Source organism: Podarcis muralis, chromosome 2 (assembly GCF_964188315.1).
Source record: "Podarcis muralis chromosome 2, rPodMur119.hap1.1, whole genome shotgun sequence".
In the NCBI taxonomy this organism is placed as follows: Eukaryota; Metazoa; Chordata; class Lepidosauria; order Squamata; family Lacertidae; genus Podarcis; species Podarcis muralis.
Window position 1 is genome coordinate 53,208,855 of NC_135656.1, and position 19,268 is coordinate 53,228,122.

General features: G+C 41.2%; 1 protein-coding gene across 1 annotated transcript in view; it reads right to left on the reverse strand.

The window, feature by feature from the left end:
• LOC114591207 (uncharacterized) overlaps window positions 1-19,037 on the reverse strand; it is a 77,183-nt gene extending 58,146 nt beyond the window's left edge. Inside the window, exons 1-9 of the mRNA XM_028717887.2 lie at window positions 18,800-19,037; window positions 15,147-15,310; window positions 14,043-14,155; window positions 13,194-13,312; window positions 11,663-11,881; window positions 11,037-11,180; window positions 8,357-8,517; window positions 6,639-6,754; window positions 5,322-5,437 (exon numbers count right to left, since the gene is read on the reverse strand). Coding sequence (XP_028573720.2) covers window positions 5,322-5,437; window positions 6,639-6,754; window positions 8,357-8,517; window positions 11,037-11,180; window positions 11,663-11,881; window positions 13,194-13,312; window positions 14,043-14,155; window positions 15,147-15,310; window positions 18,800-18,881 — 1,234 coding nt within the window. The 5' untranslated portion in view covers window positions 18,882-19,037. The remainder of the gene's footprint in view (window positions 1-5,321; window positions 5,438-6,638; window positions 6,755-8,356; window positions 8,518-11,036; window positions 11,181-11,662; window positions 11,882-13,193; window positions 13,313-14,042; window positions 14,156-15,146; window positions 15,311-18,799) is intronic.
• Window positions 19,038-19,268: the final 231 nt, after the last annotated feature.

Sequence of the window (19,268 nt, forward strand, 5' to 3'; positions counted from 1 at the left end):
AATTATCAAATAAAGTTTACAAGACATTCTTTTTATCCAGTTATGTTGTTTCACCTCAGAGTTCTTCTGTGGATTACCGTACTTTTCTTTTACAGACCTTGATAGTCAAATGTTTGGCAGTGCAACACCCTCAGCGCCCCCCCCCCCCGGCGTTCAGAACATATACACGCCAGAGATACTCTAAACAGAACTCCATGTCCTAGCAGAAGGGGCAAGGGTAAAATGTAAATCTCTAGCTTAGGTGTTTTCATAGCAATATGTTGGACTCACTGACTGTTCCACAATATAGATTAAGACTTCTTACTCATTTAGCTTAAGAGTGTGAATGTGCTAGATATAATTGCTGTACCTACACGACATAAAGATTGATAGACAGATATTACTTCACATTAGTTACTCCTTTAGTTAATGTATATTTTCTTTCACTGAATGAACCATTCTTTCAGTAGTCTGGTGAGAGAGTATGTTCTTGGTTAACAGATTAATTGCCAAGTACATCAGGGTCCAGAAAGGTCTTTTTCCATGAGTGGATGTGCCACTGCCTCTTTCTTTTAAAATATTTTCACTGTAGAATTTTGAACCTTTGACAATTCAATATTACATTTCTTATGCAATAAGATAATAGTGCAATCATAAAGAGGGGAAAGAAAAGTGGAGAGAAACAGATCAATATACTGTACATAAAAATCTAACAAAAAAAATTCCTTCCAGTAGCACCTTAAAGACCAACTAAGTTAGTTCTTGGTATGAGCTTTCGTGTGCATGCACACTTCTTCAGATACACATTCTTTCTTTGTGTATCTGAAGAAGTGTGCATGCACACGAAAGCTCATACCAAGAACTAACTTAGTTGGTCTTTAAGGTGCTACTGGAAGGAATTTTTTTTGTTTTGACTATGGCAGACCAACACGGCTACCTATCTGTAATAAAAATCTAAATTATTGTGAATTGATTATAAGGTGAAAAATCATCATTTACATTGTCATTCCACAATTATATAAATATAAGCAATTTCTCAATACATTTATTTTCCTGATTATTCTATATTGTGTTCCTCTTATACATTAACCTTATCATTAGACTAATTTGTCAAATTTTCCTCAACCATTCCTCTATAGTAGGGGGATCCTTCAGTCTTCCATTTTTGAGTCATAAAAGGTAAAGGTAAAGGTACCCCTGCCCTTACGGGCCAGTCTTGACAGACTCTAGGGTTGTGCGCCCATCTCACTTAAGAGGCCAAGGGCCAGCGCTGTCCGGAGACACTTCCGAGCCAGCGCAGCACACGGAAACGCCGTTTACCTTCCCGCCAGTAAGCGGTCCCTATTTATCTACTTGCACCCGGGGGTGCTTTCAAACTGCTAGGTTGGCAGGCGCTGGGACTGAGCAACGGGAGCGCACCCCACCGCGGGGATTCGAACCGCCGACCTTTCGATCGGCAAGCCCTAGGCGCTGAGGCTTTTACCCACAGCGCCACCCACGTCCCAAGTTTTGAGTCATACTATATATTAAACACACTTTAATTCTTTTGCACCTCCAGCACTGCTTATTTTGGCTATAAATTTTGCCAGTGTTATGTAGTTAGATACTATTGGAATAGTAGTTTGAAATTGTTTTCTTTCATATTCACACCTAATAATATTTTGGGGATTATTTTTAAATTCTAAACGTAACAGAGATATTCTTGAAGATAATATTTGTTGGTAATAATCAATTTTTTTATCTCTTTTGTCTTTGATGTCAACTGTAGGGTAATTAAAAATAATATATTCAATAATTTGAGTTATGAGGCTGAGATTAAAAAGTCTTTATTAGCAGGGTGGTAAAAGCTCCACATCTATTAAGTGATTTTCCTCCATCATTAAAAAAAAAAATTGGTAATACTCTTCAGATATTACTTAGGACCTGCCAATTACAGATGATACAGCTCCATTATAGTCTCTGCCAACAGTCACTCCCCTTTCTGCATGGTTTTTCATTAAGTTGTTTAGGGATTTAAAGAAATTTGATTATTTATCAGTGCATAGACATAGATCAGAGACTATGTATATTGAAATATGACCCCTTCTGAGTATTAATACCACCATCCCTTTCAAGTCAGTGATTCCACATGGTCAGCACCCCCCAGCCCTGACCTGAACAACAAGCCATGATGGGCAAATACTGGGACAGACAGCTAAAAGCACACTGTCCACATCCTCTGGCCTCAACTAATGGAACTGATCGCATAGGCTTGAATACAGAGTACTTTAAACGAGAACAGGCAAGTCCTTTGATCAAGTGGCACTGCCACTAATTATTTAGTCAACAATCCACTACATTGGGGTGAGAACTTGTTCGGCTCAAGAGTCACATTACTTGGTGGTTAACCTTCCACAGGTCATGTGCAAGAAGCGAGCAGTGCCACTTCACAAATCTCTTTGATACACATAACATCCTTATCGCACATACATAAAAAAAATCACCCAACTGATTCATTCATTCATTTACTCTCTCCAATACACTTTTACCCCAAACCCCAGCAATTGAGGATGGGAAAATTACATCTTTTTTCAAGTCTAATTGCCATAGAGAGGTGATCTTCATGGAACTGGATTAAGTCCCAGCTGCAACTTCCAACCAGAGACTGTTTTCAAGTTTAATTACCCCCACCCAGGCAAATATCCAAGACAGCATCCCCTCCTGCAACCACAATACAAAGCTAGACCTACTGGAAGAGCCTTTTTGATTTCCCTGTATCAATATTGTGTGCCAAAATTTGAGGTTTTGCAAAAGAGGGCATACTGCCCATGGTCAAGGATCCAAACACTGCAGTGATTTGTCAAAGATGACTTTGTAGAAAGCATAGTCCATTCAAAATCACTCTGAAAAAGAACAGCCTGTTTCATTCCTTTTTATTCTGTACTATAGTCCTGTACAAGTTTTGGCAAAGGAGTGTACATTCTGCACTTCCTAGGGCCAGCATGTGTACCCAATACTGTATGGCTCATCAATCTCATCTATACTAATTCTGCAAATACAGCAGATCTTGTCCAGTAATGTTTCTGTTAGAAATTGTAGAAATACATTTTTTCACTAACTTGAGTTCTCCATTAACTCATGTGTTTCCAAATTGCAATATGTGGAATGTGTAAAGAGTGAGACACTGGTAATTCTCCTAAACATTCCATAACAATGTATTTGAAAGAGGAGGGTATCATTGAGCAGAATGTCCAGCAGCAATGTTCATCCCAGGATGGGCCACCTCAGTGCCCTCTGGCAAGTGTAGATCATCTGTTGGAGCATATGCCTTCCAAAGGATGTTTCCTCAGTGATACAAGTGTCAGAGCTGTATAAGTCTTTCCAAAATACTTTTTGGAAGTCCTCCAAATGTCTAATGTGTGCCACTCCTTTTCTTTGTGGGACATAAGGCAAGGAAAGGAAGGAAGGAAAACATCAGATTTTGTGCCTGGCGGAAGGCACAGTTGACCTTAGGAATAAACGTTTGCAGAACTTTCATGTTTAAGAACCAAGAGAACCAGAGTTCTGAGACCCTTCTTGCTGAACTCCAAGAACAGCACCTTCCAGAATGGCATTTTAAAGTGTATCTGTCAGAGACTGCCTCCAGGTCCCAGCTCACAGAAGACCAACGCTAGCCAGCAGAACTGTACAAAAGTCTTTATTGAAGTTTAGTTCCCATTTTCGAGCCCTAGCGTGCGTCTCTACGTCTAGACCCTAGACCAGCGAAGCCTCGTCTGAGTCTCCGCCCCCTGTACACCAGTTTAAGACTCTAGCCTTACTCCACCTTCTTCGTTTCTCCTTCCGCCTCTGGGTCCTACTACCCCCCGGGGTGCCTTCCTTCCTGGACGCCTCGGATGCGGACCCCTCGGACTCCTCCCCCTCTCTTCGGCGGGCTTTGGGACCCGGCTCCCTCTCCGGGCTGCTCATTGCGCCACCCTCTTGTACATTTGAACTTGGCGCGCGCGCGCTGCCCCTGACCTTCCTTTTGACCGTTTCCTCGCTCTCTGATGCAGGCGTGGCTAACCCTGACTCATGTCCTTCCGCTGACGGAAAGCTGCCTGCTGCCGATGCCTGGGGCTCCTCCCCCCTACTGCTCTCCGGTGGGGAAGCTGGTCCCGATTTCCAGCTGCTGCTCTCTGAGTCCCCTCTGGCCCCTCCTTCCTGAGGTGTTCCCTCTGGCAACCCCCTAGCTCTGACCACGGGAGCCCCTTTCTGTGAATCCTCTGATTCGCTGGAGAGACTTAGAGACCTCGGACGGCTATCATCGCTGACCTCTCCCTCGGATTCCTCTCCCTCGGTCTCTAATTCCTCCCTTTCCTGTCCCTCTGCTCCTGAACCCCTGACAGTATCATATATATGGAGCCTCAAAGCTGATCAGCGCTTGCAAATCTTGTGAAGGTGCCACACCAGAAATCTGTGCACTTGATATTAGAGAAGTGAGTCTCCCTTTAATATGCACTTCAAACTGGAAAGGCAGGACTGCTCCATCCTTCCTCAAAACTGTGGACATTGCTTCTGCCTGTCTCAAAACTATGTAGCCTGAGCTAGGACTACCAAGGTCAGCCAAGGTTGCAGATGCACCCATCTATCTTCACAATCTTCTGTCTCCCAGATGAGGTGTGGGGAGCCTTTGGCCCTCCAAATGTTGCTGAACTACAACTCTCATCAGTCCTAGCAAGCATGGCTAATGGCAGCTATGGTTCAGCAACATCTGGAGAGCCAAAGGTTCCCCAGGCCTGCCCCAGATGGTCGTGTACAAGTTCCACTACACCTCACTCTTCACTCATTGAAGATTAGATCTTTTAAAACAGTACACACTCTGGCTGAGAGTTGTCCAGCAGTACTCTGGCATTCTGAATTCCCTTGGGAGGCCTTTTGGCATCTCAGGCATGGAAGCTATCTGGGGCAAATGATAAGGGAAGCTCCTTAGGACCATCTAGATGGCCTGTGCAGTTGGCTTGTAGACCCCTATCAAACCTGATATTCATTTGTGTATCACATGATTCACAGCTTGCTTCATCCTGCATGATAAAGGATACCTATGCAACCTTGTGCCTCACCATGAACGGAGAAAAGAAATCTGATTAACCTAGAGAGCTCACCTTGATATAATTAAAATCAAAATTCTAAGCAAGTATTTAGGGAAGTTTTTAATGTCTGATGTTTTATTGTGCTTTTAATATTCTGTTGGGAGTCGCCCAGAGTGGTTGGGGAAACCCAGCCAGATGGGCAGGGTATAAATAATAAATTTATTAATTTATTATTATTAATTATTACAGATGTTTTCTTCTTCATCACCTTCAGAACTCTACTGTGCAGTTTACCTTCAATTCTCTTGCAAATAAATTTGTGTTTTTCCTCACAATTTAGTCTCAGAGCAGTTTGGTCTACTGAATTAAGACCCATACATCTTCCAGCTGGGCTCCCTTTTAGTACCAACCTGTAAGAAAAAGACATGACTGATTAACTGGTATAGGCACAGATATGCACATTTCTGTTACATCTTATAAAAAACTTTTCAGCCACATTACAGATCACAACAACAATAAACCAGGAGCAGCCAGTGAGGAAGGGTGGCACCATGCTCCTGGCCTCCAACAACAGAGTTGCTGCAGCTTACTGGGAAGGAGAGGGGCATTCTGCAGGGCACATTTACTCTTCAGCCACAGCACCAACCTTCTTGTCACCTTGCCCATCTCCCTCCTTGTAAGCGGCAGTGACTTCACAACCAGGTGCATGATGTCACTCCTCCTCACCGGCTGCTCCTAGAAGGAAACATTAAAAATAAACCCAGTCCGACATGCCATCTGGACCGGACTACTGTAACACACTCTTTATGGGGCAGCAGTTAAAAACCATCCAAGAACTTCTACCAGTGTAAAACACCACCACTAAAACGTTGATCGGGGCAAGTATTGTACAAGATGTGCAGTTTCCAAGTGAAATTCAAGGTGTCAGCTATTACTTCTAAAGCCTTAAACAGCTTGGGACAAAGCTTCTTGCAGTTTGTCTCCAACCAAGTGGAGCTGTCCATCCTTTAAGATGTGTGACACAGCCCTCCCACATGGCCTGGCTTTCTCTATGGCAGGCACATTTCATATGTGCAATTTCTTGTTCCAAGAGATTACCTTCCTATTTGCGTTTCACCAGCATTTCAAGACATTTCTTTTTAAACAAGACTTTGATTCTGTTGTTGCTTAATTTATATGCCATTTTCATTTTGAGAATTTAATGTATTTATTATTAGCTCTGGATTTCTGTGCTCTTTCTGCCTTTGCTTCTTTTGTTCTTTGAGGTAATTATTTTAGTAATTATTTTTGCTTTCATTGTTCTGTTACAGTGCGTTGGAGTTGTTTATAGTTTGCCTCTGCAGACAATTAGGAATACAGACTTCCACAATGGTAAATTGATGCCTGTTTTTAACATTTTAATGGTTTTATGCTTCTATTGTTGTAAGCTACTTTGATTTTTTTAATATGATATAGCGGTACACAAATACCTTTATAAATAAATAAATATATAACAAAACTGAGAAAAATAGTTTTACTCAAGATGAAAATAGTAATATTGAAATGCAAATTAGAAACGATGAAACTAAAATTGACAGAAACACTTATGTGTACCAGTATACACTTATGTACCAGTGTAATGCTTTAGCAGCTGATTTCATGTTTGACCAAATCCATATGGATTTTTGCTTCCTGCTATTCAGCCCAGTCCACAAAATGTCACGAGGGTTTACAGAGGACAACCAGTCCTGCCAAAATACAAGAGACAGTAAAACAATTTGGGATGCAACAATATTTGATGGCTATATTAGCCTTCTGCTAAATTTTACAAGGTCAGAGTAGAGCTAACAGTACTTTAAACCACATAAAAGGAATGCCCCCAAGCCCTGGGGTACAGGCCTTGGCAAAGGCTCCTGTAAGCTCCAGCTGGAAGAGATGGCTTCCTACCTCTTCTGAGATAACACAGATAGGATCCTTAGCCCCAAGCTGGCAGAATTTTAACAAGCTGGCAGCAACTGAATGACAAGACAGGCTCCAATGCCTGGAGTTTGTGTTTGGCTTTGGCTCATAGCAAAAATGGGATTTCCATTTTCCCAACTTCCCAAACTAGGACATTTTGTTTTTGAATTCTCTCAGTTTTAATATTTGCATTACTATCAATTTCTAGCACAAGAGGGCAGCATCCACAAGTCAAATGCTGGGTACAAACACATTCTTCCCAGTAACTCAACATACTTTAAACTTTATACAGTTCTTCTTAAATAGAAAGCTCAGTTCAAATCACACAGTTTTTTATCCTAATTTTTTTCTGTTTTTGATAGACAACTCCAATCCAGGTTCAATTTGTAACTAACTGGGTTTAGCAAACTAAGCTGTTTCCACACACACCAAGCTACAAATAGCGGCTACAAAAAATTAAGCCCAGTCATGTTCATAACTCACAAAGCACTTTCTAGAGATATACAATACTTGTGAAATAAATACCTCACCTCTTGTATGAACATGCTTTCATGTAATAAACTAGCAATCAGAGCCAGATATTGCAAGAATTTGTCTAATAAATTTCTTAATAAAATACCTTATGATTTAAAATGAGACCTCTTGAAGACCTACCTGTTTAAGACTCAAAAACATAGTGGGACTCAGAAGCAAGTCCTACTGAACTGAATGGGGCTTACTCCCAGGGAAATTTGCAGCCTTACTCTCTCTTGGAGAAGAGAGACACATTGTAGGGAACTCTCTGGCCTGTGTTGTTGGCGCTGATAAGCAGACACCCCTGACATTATAAAAGCAAAGAGAAATGCGGACCAGAGTGGAGAAAAATAGTGTCAAAGACAGCCACAGCACCTCTGAAAAGAGAACTAGTTGGAAGAATGAGCCAGAAGGAACACTGGCGTAAATCAGACCTGGCCTACAAAGTTAGGGATATTTGATTTAGTCAGGGAAACCTAATTAGCAAAGACCTTCACTTTAAAGTGAATGTGGTATAGGGAAAGAGACTCACAGCACCATGGGACGCGAGCCAGACTGGGGCTGTGTCTTTTGATGCTGCTGCCACAGCACAACCATCACACTCATAACTGTTTTTAAAACACAGTAGGTTGTGGTAATGACAGGTGCAAATATCAGAAAGCCAAACCAATGCCAAAACAATGCTGATATTCTGTTTAAAATTTACAAACCCTGCTTTTAACTGAAGATATTTCAAAATAGTAACACACACACATATATTATATATGCATACACACACACACATACACACACACATATATATACATATACATACAGCCATATAAAATCTACCACTAGATCTCCATTATTTGTGTTTTGCCATAGGGATGTGTAAATACCATTTCACTTCTGCTTCCAATCCATACAAGGTCTGTACTTCTGAATCTTCTGCACTGTTTCCGAGAATCTGCCCAGCTGATGCTGACATTGCTGAAGTAATAGCAGCCATTTCCCCAATATTTCCAACCAGAAAATCGTGGACACCATGCACTGCTCATAGCTAATCAAAACACAAATAAACAACAGATAACATTCCAGTCTGCATGCTGTAATAAGATTTGTCACATGCAAGGACCACAATGCAGGGGCTTTATTTCACTCGGGTCAAAGACCCAGTTTGGCAGCCCCCCACGTGCATTTGCCTACACACACACACAGAGGCCGAGAGCCTCAATGGCAAGGCAAAAAAAGGCCAGCCTCCTCCATAGCTACGGCTCTGTACAATGCATGCCTATAATATGGGTTTCACTGTTATGCAAAAGCAAATAGTTCACCCAGGATCCATTCAAATTTCTCCCCAGATTTCTGTTTCAAATTGCCTGATTGTATTTGCAGAAGAGGACAATTGCATTCCTAACTCACTAATCTTTGTGTGTGTGTGTGTGTGTGTGTGTGTGTTGTTTTTTGCAGACTTTAGGCTTATCCACACTTCTGCTTGTCCTGTGTCTAGAAAGCATAGGTCCAAAAGGTTTTCAACTTGTTCCATGCTTTCTAGGCACAGGTCTAAGTGGTCAGCGGTTTTTTTTTGGTCCCACCACTTTCCCAAGGAAAACCCGCTGTTTACCATTGAATCAGAATAAACATGAATCCACACCAAAACAAATGACTGATGTTTCTTCCGATTCAGCGGTAAACAGGAGGTTTTCCCAGAGGAAAACAGTGGGACAAATGGAAGTGTGGATGAGCCACAGTTCATACTACTGTATATAGATGCACTGTCACAATTTTCAGTTTAATTTCTTCTCTTACTGGTTCCAGTGCTCAACAGGACATGTATGCTTTCATTAAAAAGCCATGCAAAAAGGAATCTGAAGTGGTGGCAGAAATCAATCACAAGTATATTGCAAAGTAGTTTAAGCAAAGGATCTATGACAAGTGGTCACAGATCCAATTGATGGTTTATCAGGCACAAGAAAGACTCTGGAATTGCTTTCATTATTTGTTTTGTTATTTTGCATTTTTCCTGCAGCACCGATATCCAAAAGGATTGAATTTGGGGGCATTCCCACCACATGTGGAGGTATGTGCCTGTGGAGGTGCAGCCTCTGTGTACGCTAGGAGGCACTGATAGGGCAGAGATGTCTTTAACTTATGCAAAGGTGTTTACACTTTGGCTAGAGACAAATTGGGAATGGTTTAAGTCTTTCAATCTGTGTGAAGCTATCTTAGGAAATAATGCATCAAAGTAGAGGATACATATACATTTTCAATGATGTCACATGAATACAGATTAAAAACCCAGCACTAGAAATGCAGCGAGTGCACAGTAAACAGGAGTATGAACACAGCTGCTAACTCTCCTTCAAATTCTGACAAGCGGAGGGCTTGGAAGATGGACGATGATTTTTCTCAGTTTCATAGAACTTTGTATTAGAAAAATTGCAATAATCTTTCCTGATTTTTCTCATTTTATCCAAGCATCCATGTGAGTCATGACTGTCTCTCTTTCAAGACCTCTGCTGAAGGGCTTGAGGAACAGTTTTCTCTAACTTGAGGTGAAGTTTGAATATGGGAGGAAACAGTAGGTGAAACTTCCAGTTTTGGCCTTCTTTGAGTGACAGTGCACATAAGAGAAATCCCAGCCTCTCTATGAAGCATTCTGTACATGCTAAAGAATTTAGGCAGGGTAAGAAGCGATTATTAGAAAAAACAACACCAAGTGGATGCTTAATGAGCCAAGTCAACAGTTGTGGCCCTCTGTCCTGTGTAATCACACACTGCAGTAACCCGTAAAATGGAAGACACAAGGTGAAAACTGCAGCAAACTGCACATGCACCAATTCCAAAATTAATTTTAGAAATTCTACAAATTAAGTCATAAGGAAGAAGAACATGGCCACCAAAAACAACTCACAACCCACAGATGGAACTGGAGGCATCCATTCCCACCACACTCAATTCTGAACATGGGGCTTAAACAAGGCAGCTTAGTAAGAGCATACGGGTCACATAAACTGACAGAATGCGTCTACACATAGCACAAGAGGCACGTCATTGTGGATAAACTTGTCAGAATCTACATGGTCATAAACCACCAGAATGCCTATATTACGCAAATCCAATTGAAAACACACATAAGTGTAATAGGCCGTATAGTGGTGGCTCAAAGATAAAGGTATGTCACCCACAATTTATGTGCTTGCTGCAGAAAACATTTGTGTACCCATGGCAACCGTGTGTGCATATAAGTATGCAGCCACTCTCAAACACTGAAGAATAGGTGATGGAATAAACTTATTGGGAATTAATCATGTGCAACACTGTAGATATCAAAATGTGAAAACACCAGCTCAGTCACATAGCTAAAATGTTACAGAGACAGAAAAGCTGGTATGCCTGGGCTGTTGCTACAAGGTTTCCCAAGCTAAGGTATGTCATGTGCAATGAAGAGTTAGGAATAACACTATTATATTTATTGGTGCTTCTTGAAAGTTTTTTTTTCGTTTACATTTAGTTTTGCACGGTAGAAAGAGTTCTTCTCTGCTCCCAATTCATCCCCTACTAGCTTTGTTCAAGTACCTCGATCACAAATAGTAGGCGAGTCCTGAGCTCTACAAGAATGAAAATTATCACAAACTCCAGTGTATGGATTGCATAATTCATCACCATAACATCCGCTGCAAACAGAGGAACAGTTCTTTCCAAAGTAACCCAAGGAGCAATCTATGAAAAATAATAAAAAGGACATAACAATAACATATTTGCCTTCCACAGTTCTCTGTTTCTTCTCCTGGTCATCTAATACTTAGGTTTTATTTATTTCATTTCAGAAATTATAAACCATTATACAGAGAATACCCAAGTAGTGTACAGAATATCCATTCCTCTTTCCCTTTTATGCCAAGCTCTCTCAAACTCTTTCTTCACACTATCAAAATACTTTCCACAAAGATTCTGCTCTTGAAATGAGAATAAAACATGCAAGCTATCAAAATGAATGTTTGCTCAAAATGCAGCATTTTAATTTTATATTTCTTTCAGCTGAAACTTAAAGCCTTTTTCATTTAAGGCAAAGAACTCACATTCTGATTACATCTCAGAATGCTCAGTCCCTAGTTCTATAAATTGTATCAGTCAGTTTTTCTGTTATCACATAATGCATAAAACAATACTGTGAGCTGCAATCTACAGAATGTTTGGCCAACCTGATTTGACATATGCTGCAGACCAGCGCTCTTCACTTTTTAGCAATACAGTTCCTCTAGCAATCGCATAGGCATTATTCCAGATAGTGATCCCTGTACATTGTTCTCTAAGCTCCAAGCATGCTGCCTTTGCAGAAATCAAATCTGCATGTACTTGAGATACAGAGCCTGGTGGTGATAGAAGCACCTTTCCTTTGTGTTCCTGGTACCGGTCAACAGCTGCAATAGGAAATAGAAGCCACACAGTAATGCAACCAGTTTAAATTAGTTGCACAAAATTGCCAGACTCACACTGGAATCAATTCCCAATATATATTAAAAGTGTGCAAATGCCAGTTAGGATTTGGCACACATCTTTACTTCAAGCATCATGTAACACTGTAGGCTTTTAACATTACTACGAAGTAAAAGCAGCAAGAATGGGTGGAACAGTTATTCAACTTTACATATCACAAGAATTATCAACTCCCACAGGGTCAACAATGGCAAGGTGTTCGGCTAAATGGTCTATAGCTGAGCCCTGTTGAGATTTTGACATGTTGTCCTATATGGAAGATTTATCTTATTTTTAGTCAATTGATTGCAATGCTCCCTGTGAGGTATGCTGGGTTAACTGCCCACAGGGTGAGAGTTTGTTGGTGGAGAAGGGCTTAAATGAAAGATGGGGTGTTTGCATTGCTCGAGGTGAGAGAAGGGATGGAAATTATTGGGGTTGAGCTTTTCACCTGCTGTTGTGTACATTTAACACTGGTTGTTAAATGGAATTGAGTGGATGGAGTGAAGTTGTGCATGCATGAAGAGTATGATTCTTGAGTGACTCAATATAACAGTTGGTTCCTCAATTCCAGATTTGTATTTTTATATATGAAGACACCTAGTTTTGTAATATTTATGATACTTCTTCTTGACATATTTTTTATATGATTTGTTTTTGTTTTTTACTTATGTATACTGTGTGGATATATTTACTCCTTAATTCTCTTATTTAAAATGTATCATATATTAATAGCAGTTGGATTGAATGTGGAATCTGTATGTAATATATTTTGAGCCAGATTGAACTAACTGGTCTGGTCATGCTAGTGGAATCCCATGTGAAGACTTCTGGTAGCACACCACACTCTCTTCCCCACACATGCCTCAGTTGGCTCTAGGAGGGTCAGGGAAACACGCAGAACAATTAGTAGAGCAGGGATGGGAGAGATTGTTCCATCAGGCATACAGGAAATGCTTGAACTGACAGAATGTTTGGAAAGCAACAATGTTGAATTCCTCCCTTTGATTTCTGTTAAGATGTAAACCGCTTAGAGATTTTCTGAAATATTAGGTGATATACCAGTTCAATAAATGAAAAAGCAACCAAACAATAGATTTCTCTGAATATACAGGCAATAAAATCTGCATTTGGATTATTTCATCATATACCATGCCAGTGGGATAGGAAAAAGCTAACCACTTGAATATCTGTCTGGAAATCACAGATATATTGGAAAAATTTAAGGAATTAAAAACCTGTAAAAACCAAACTCACCTGCATTTCGCTTGCAGATCCAATGGGCCTTTTCATTGCAATGCAAAGCAACCAAGCGACGTTTGGAAACTTTCACACAATGCACAGTATTTGGCTGGGCTGGGGACGATAGCTGAAGCCTTTCCAATTAGATTTTAGTACAGCAAAAGAGAAAAATTACATGATGTAACAGTGAAAACATGACTGCAAAAATATGCTCTTTCAAAATACTGATGTCAGAGATCACACTGATATTGTAATGTCTTCTGTCTCCAGTGTATCGCCCTTCCTCCTGGTAATTAAGGGCTTTTCCAGATGTATGCCCTCTGAGCTCCTGGTTAAGTGGCATGCCCCAAGAGAACCACTGGGCCCTCCAAGACAGAAAGAATTACAAAAGGGTTCTCTCTGGGAACTTAAGACTGTGCATGAAAACAGTTGTATTCATGGCTCTAACTATGGCATGCCTGCTGGTTTCTTGGTCCCCTCTAACAATGGCCTACACCACGGTCCTATTAATATTCTATGGAAATGTAAACATAAGAAAAGTTTTGTGAATGCCAATGCTAATAGGCCTTGTTGCCACATTAAAAGGGGGGGAGAGACTGTTGATGAAACATTCTGTCTTACCATAGTCCTATGTTCCTCAGCATCTTTTTACTGTTTTTTCATTATTATTCTCTATTTGTTTATCTATATTTGTTTACCCCATGATATCAATAACACAAAATCCCAATACACAGGATGAATGGAATACATAAGTGGTGAAAGAAAGAAAAAATACACTTGCATAGTTACAAACACCCCTGATACAATCATATCAGAGGAAAACAAATCATACTTCAATTGTGTTTTTTAATGTTCACATCTTACCAAGGAAGCCTCATATTTGCTGGTGTACCTTCTGACCATGAAAAAGTGTTAATATTTTCCAAGTTATTCAATCCAGTCCAAAAATCATCCAAAGGTAAAGCTAAGATCCAGTTCTGTGGAAAAACAATGGCAAAGTTTAAGATATTTTGACATACAAACCATATCGGCAAAAATATATTCACCTGGACCTCACATCTCTTTTATTTATTTTATAATTTATGTTTTCTAATACTTTTTATGATCCTACCTTCCAAGCCTTCCTAGATATTACATCCCTTAAATAATGTTGTTTCTACTTGTACAGTACACTAAGCATTAGTTCAAAGATACGAACGTTCCCGACATTCATAAGAAAACATTTGTTGGCTCAAAGAAGTTAAATGATTTGTGATGTCACATGGGAGTACAGAGAAAAAGATCAAGAAGTTCTTATTGCTCATCTGTTTGTAAGTGAGAACAAATCTGGTGTGAACAACTAGTAATTATCGGCTACTCTTGAGTTACAGTAAAATCATTTCCGATTTTATCAGGTTTCAAAACTCAAAAACAGCATCATCTGCTCATCTGTTGCATAATTCATAACTAAGACTGTAATATAAACTGCAATACTGTCAAATGTCTTGTTACCTAGGATTTGCTGGTTTCTCTGTAACCTAATAATCTGGTTGGCCACTTAGAGAACAAGATGCTGGACTAGGTCAGCCTGTTCACCTGGTACCTATCTTAATGTCATTGTGGTGCCAGGTAAACACACTTTTGCAGGCCTTTTATTCTGTTCCTGTTTTAAATTTGCTTCATCTGATCCATCATTGTAATGCTGCTTATATGTATTTTATTGGTTGTATCCAATGGTGCTATTCTGTTTCAAGAAGACTGACATACTCTACTGAGGTGTCTATAAACAGAAGGTGGGTAGGAAAGTTTTGCTAACTGGATTTTTATGTACTTATTGTTGTAACCCTGCCCTGATTGTTGGTCTCGCAAGATACAATTTTTAATTAATTAATGTGATTTTGTGGACTATACTATGTAAATGCAGTATCTGTTTGGGCAGAAAGTGTCCTCAATGTATAGATACAAAAAGTAAATATACATGCAACTTACCATTTCCTGACTACTAGTAAATGATACTAATTCTGTAAAGCTGTATCTCTTGCAAAATTTTAGCGCTTCTGTCCAAGTCCCCGTAATATTTGCCTCTAGGCAATAACAATTTCCATTCCAGTAGCGCCAGCAGGGTGCTTGAGGACAATTCAGTCTGAATCTAGCTTTAGACGGGAAAAAGTAATTTAATTATTATATTCTAACTTAAATTGAAGATGGTTTGTAATTTATTGCTGTCCTTATTCCTCTTGAAACTTCTAACTTCTACCTCCATCTAGATTCTTCAGTCACCAAGCCAGAATAGAGAACACTGTACATTCTGCAACTATTGCATCCTGACTCTGACTTCACACCCACCTTGATAAAACAGATTCGATAGGATGAGTGGGTTGCTTGTTTCAACAGAAAATTGAAAAATAGAAACATGCAAAAAGCAGTTACGCAAGAAAAAGAAATGTTATTTTATTACACTTATATTACTTCTAGCTAAAGCAAGTCAACATCCACTTCTAATCCTGCCTGTATATTTAGAAGCAAGTTTCTTATAAGAGATAAGGCAGGAAAGAAAAGCAACAAAATTGTTTTTTTGGTGAGCCCAGAAACAACCCAAGTAAATGCTTAATCCTCACTTTTTCCCTGTATGTGTCTCTACACAATCATATGTGCAAAAATAGAAGTACTAAATTGTATAATCTTCTCCAGGAATGTGTTGGGTTTAGTTCAAAAGTATGTAAGCACAGGCACACATTTTATTCTTTTCCTTTTTTGTCTCCTATAGCTGCTCAGTTGATTACCTTGAAGTTGTAGCCTCTCTACCAGTCTATATAAATATTATTTGTATTAGGTATCCAGCATTAACCTCTTTTATATCACCTTAATTTCAAATGGAAAAATTAAGGACAAACTTAATCTTCTGTTAACAGAAAAATCTAAGTGCAGAAATCCACTATCTAAATCTAAAAACACACATTTTGGGATGTTCAGAAGCTTCTGTGCATATGCAGAGGGCCCCAGTTCTAACAGTCAATACAGGTGCCTTTAGGGGAGTCTTCTAATGCATGCCTTGTCCCATGATCCCAGGGAGCTCAAAGCTACCACTGGCCACTCAGCTTTACATCAATACAGTGGTACTTCGGGTTAAGAATTTAATTCATTCTGGAGGTCTGTTCTTAACCTGAAACTGTTCTTAACCTGAGGTACCACTTCAGCTAATGGGGCCTCCTGCTGCCGCTGCACGATTTCTGTTCTCATCCTGAAGCAAAGTTCTTAACCCGAGGTACTATTTCTGGGTTAGCGGAGTCTGTAACCTGAAGTGTCTGTAACCTGAGGCGTCTGTAACCCGAGGTACCACTGTAATAGCCTTTCCATGCCAGAGAGAACAAAGAAAATGAATGGGCTATTTCCCCACTTTTTTCTGGTGGTTGCTCTTGCCAAGAGCTGGAACAGGAAAAAACACTGCTGCCAAAGAGAGAGAAATTAAGAACTGCCTCTGCAGCTCCTTCTTTGTTCTCTCTGGCAAAGAGAAGCTGGAGCAGCTTTAAGGTGAGTGGGCAAGAGTAACAGGGGGTATCATCTTGCCCAAAATATAAAAAGGTGCAGGTTGGAAAGAGAATTTCTAGCCATGGGAAATAGTACTGGTGTTGGAAGTTGAGCCAGTTCACAGAAGCTCATACATGTATGGTTCACTAATGTGTGAACCAACCTTAAGATATTTCATTTACAGCTTTCATTTATTTACTTCAGAACCTATAAACACACTCAAAATATAAGGGACTCATATAATCTACTTTTGATGCATCTTAACAACACAAACTGTGTGGAGCATTAAAAACTGTGTTGATGTGAATAAACATGTTCTTATTGAATCATGTGCTCTGCAGTTTGGAATCCTTGTCTATTATTTCTACAACACCTTTAAGGTAAAGGTAAAGGTACCCCTGCCCGTACGGGCCAGTCTTGACAGACTCTGGGGTTGTGCGCCCATCTCACTCAAGAGGCCGGGGGCCAGCGCTGTCCGGAGACACTTCCGGGTCACATGGCCAGCGTGACAAAGCTGCATCTGGCGAGCCAGCGCAGCACACGGAACGCCATTTATCTTCCCGCTGGTAAGCGGTCCCTATTTATCTACTTGCACCCGGGGGTGCTTTCAAACTGCTAGGTTGGCAGGCGCTGGGACCGAGCAGCGGGAGCGCACCCCGCCGCGGGGATTCGAACCGCCGACCTTTCGATCGGCAAGCCCTAGGCGCTGAGGCTTTTACCCACAGCGCCACCCGCGTCCCACAACACCTTTACCTGCCTAGAAAAACTATATCCACTGATTAAGAGGCAGAGGTGTGAGTTTTCCGAAAAATTTAGAACTGAGTTTTCTCCCAATGCATATTAGGGTAATTTGCACTAAGAAACTGTTTGCAACAGACAAATTTCTGATGACTTAAATCTAATTTTGCATGTTTATTCACCTGAATTTAGTAAACAAAGCTAAAAGCATCTTTCATTATGTCATCTTAGACAACAAAGGCCTATTCCTTCTCCATATGAGCCCACTCACCACCTGAAATTTAATCAACAGGTTTTATTGTCTACCCTCTTTACAGAAGTATAGGATGGTAAAGGCTAAGGGTTATATCCAACAAAGTTGTCCAGTTAGCACAAGGACTTCTACTTGTGCAACAGAACTTCTCTGTCCTCTCTTCTCCCCATATGCCCCCACAATCTGTTCCAGAGAGTTGGGGAAACCCAAAGCAAACTGTGATGTATGCATGCGTGTAGCCAAGGGAGGGCAGGGGGGGCAGCTGCCCCTCTAGATCAATAAAAATAAAAATACTTAACTGAGGGTCTCCCCCCCCCTAAAAACAAACCACCTGGCTATTCGTGTGTGTGTGTGTGTGTGTGTGTGAGAGAGAGAGAGAGAGAGAGAGAGAGAGAGAGAGAGAGAACAGCTGGAAAAGTTCTGTTGTGCAAGTGTAAAGTCCTTGCACTAACATAATTACTTCATTGGACACGATCCTAAGAAAGATCTAAGTATTCTACATCCTGGCCCAAACTAAACACACAAAACTGAGCACAGAAAGAATTCCCTTAAGAACTCACCTTACCTTTATTTTGGTTTGGTTTTTTTTTAAAGAAATGAGTGTGGCAAGTGGAAAACCGCTTGGACTCATGCTTTCTAGGCACAAGCAGAAGTGTAGACGGAGCCTAGCCTTTACCTCTCCCACAGAGAGCCAGCATCCTGCGGCTATAACACCGCAGAAGCTACTTAATCACGAATGTGGTCTGCCCTGACTAGCAGAGGCTCTCCAGGATTTCGCATCTCCCCCAGCCCTACCTAGAGACGCCAGGGGTGAAATCTGGGACCTTCTGATGCAACGCAGGTGTTCAACCTCCGTCTTCCTTGAGTGCTTCTGCCCCCCCACCTCCCCTTATAGTGACAAAAACTGCAAAGGACAGGTGTGTGTGTGCTCTGGATCGGCTAACCCAGCCTTGGGCAGCTGCTGGAAAGGAAAGGGCAGAGGTAAAATCACCTCAGGTACAGGCACCAAATACAGTTCAAGCCTTTCCCCAATGGACGGGATGGGGCTGGATCTCTGCTGTGGGTGTTTTTATTTGCAATGCTTGTGACGGCAACACCTGTTCGTAGCGCAACCTTCGTTTACCTGCATCCCACGTGTCGCCATGGACCAAGCGCACGTGCAGCGCCAACAGGAGCACCGAAACGAGCAGCAGCCCGAGCGCCATGAGAGCAACTTTACTGCGGCTGCTTGCTGCTACTAGTACACGAGGCTCCTGTGGCTCCTCCCCACCGTGGGCGGAGTCGGCGCCAGAGTTCAACCGTCGTCCTCTCGCGCCTCCAGAACAGTTCTGCGCACGCTCGGTCCCGCTCGCAGAAGCCGACTTCCCACCCCCGAATCCCCTCCGCCAATCCCCGCTCCCTCCCCCCTCCCTTCCTTATAACGTTGGTGTCAGACAATTTTCCTGGTTAAAAAAGCCGGCTCTTGCTTTCAGGTCCCTCCACCGCCAATCCCTGTTATCTTCTTATACACGCACAGCGGTTTCCTGCCATTGTATCCCCATTCTCCTCAGGGATTTCCCTCTCCCAAACCATTCCCCTGCCAACCCTCCATG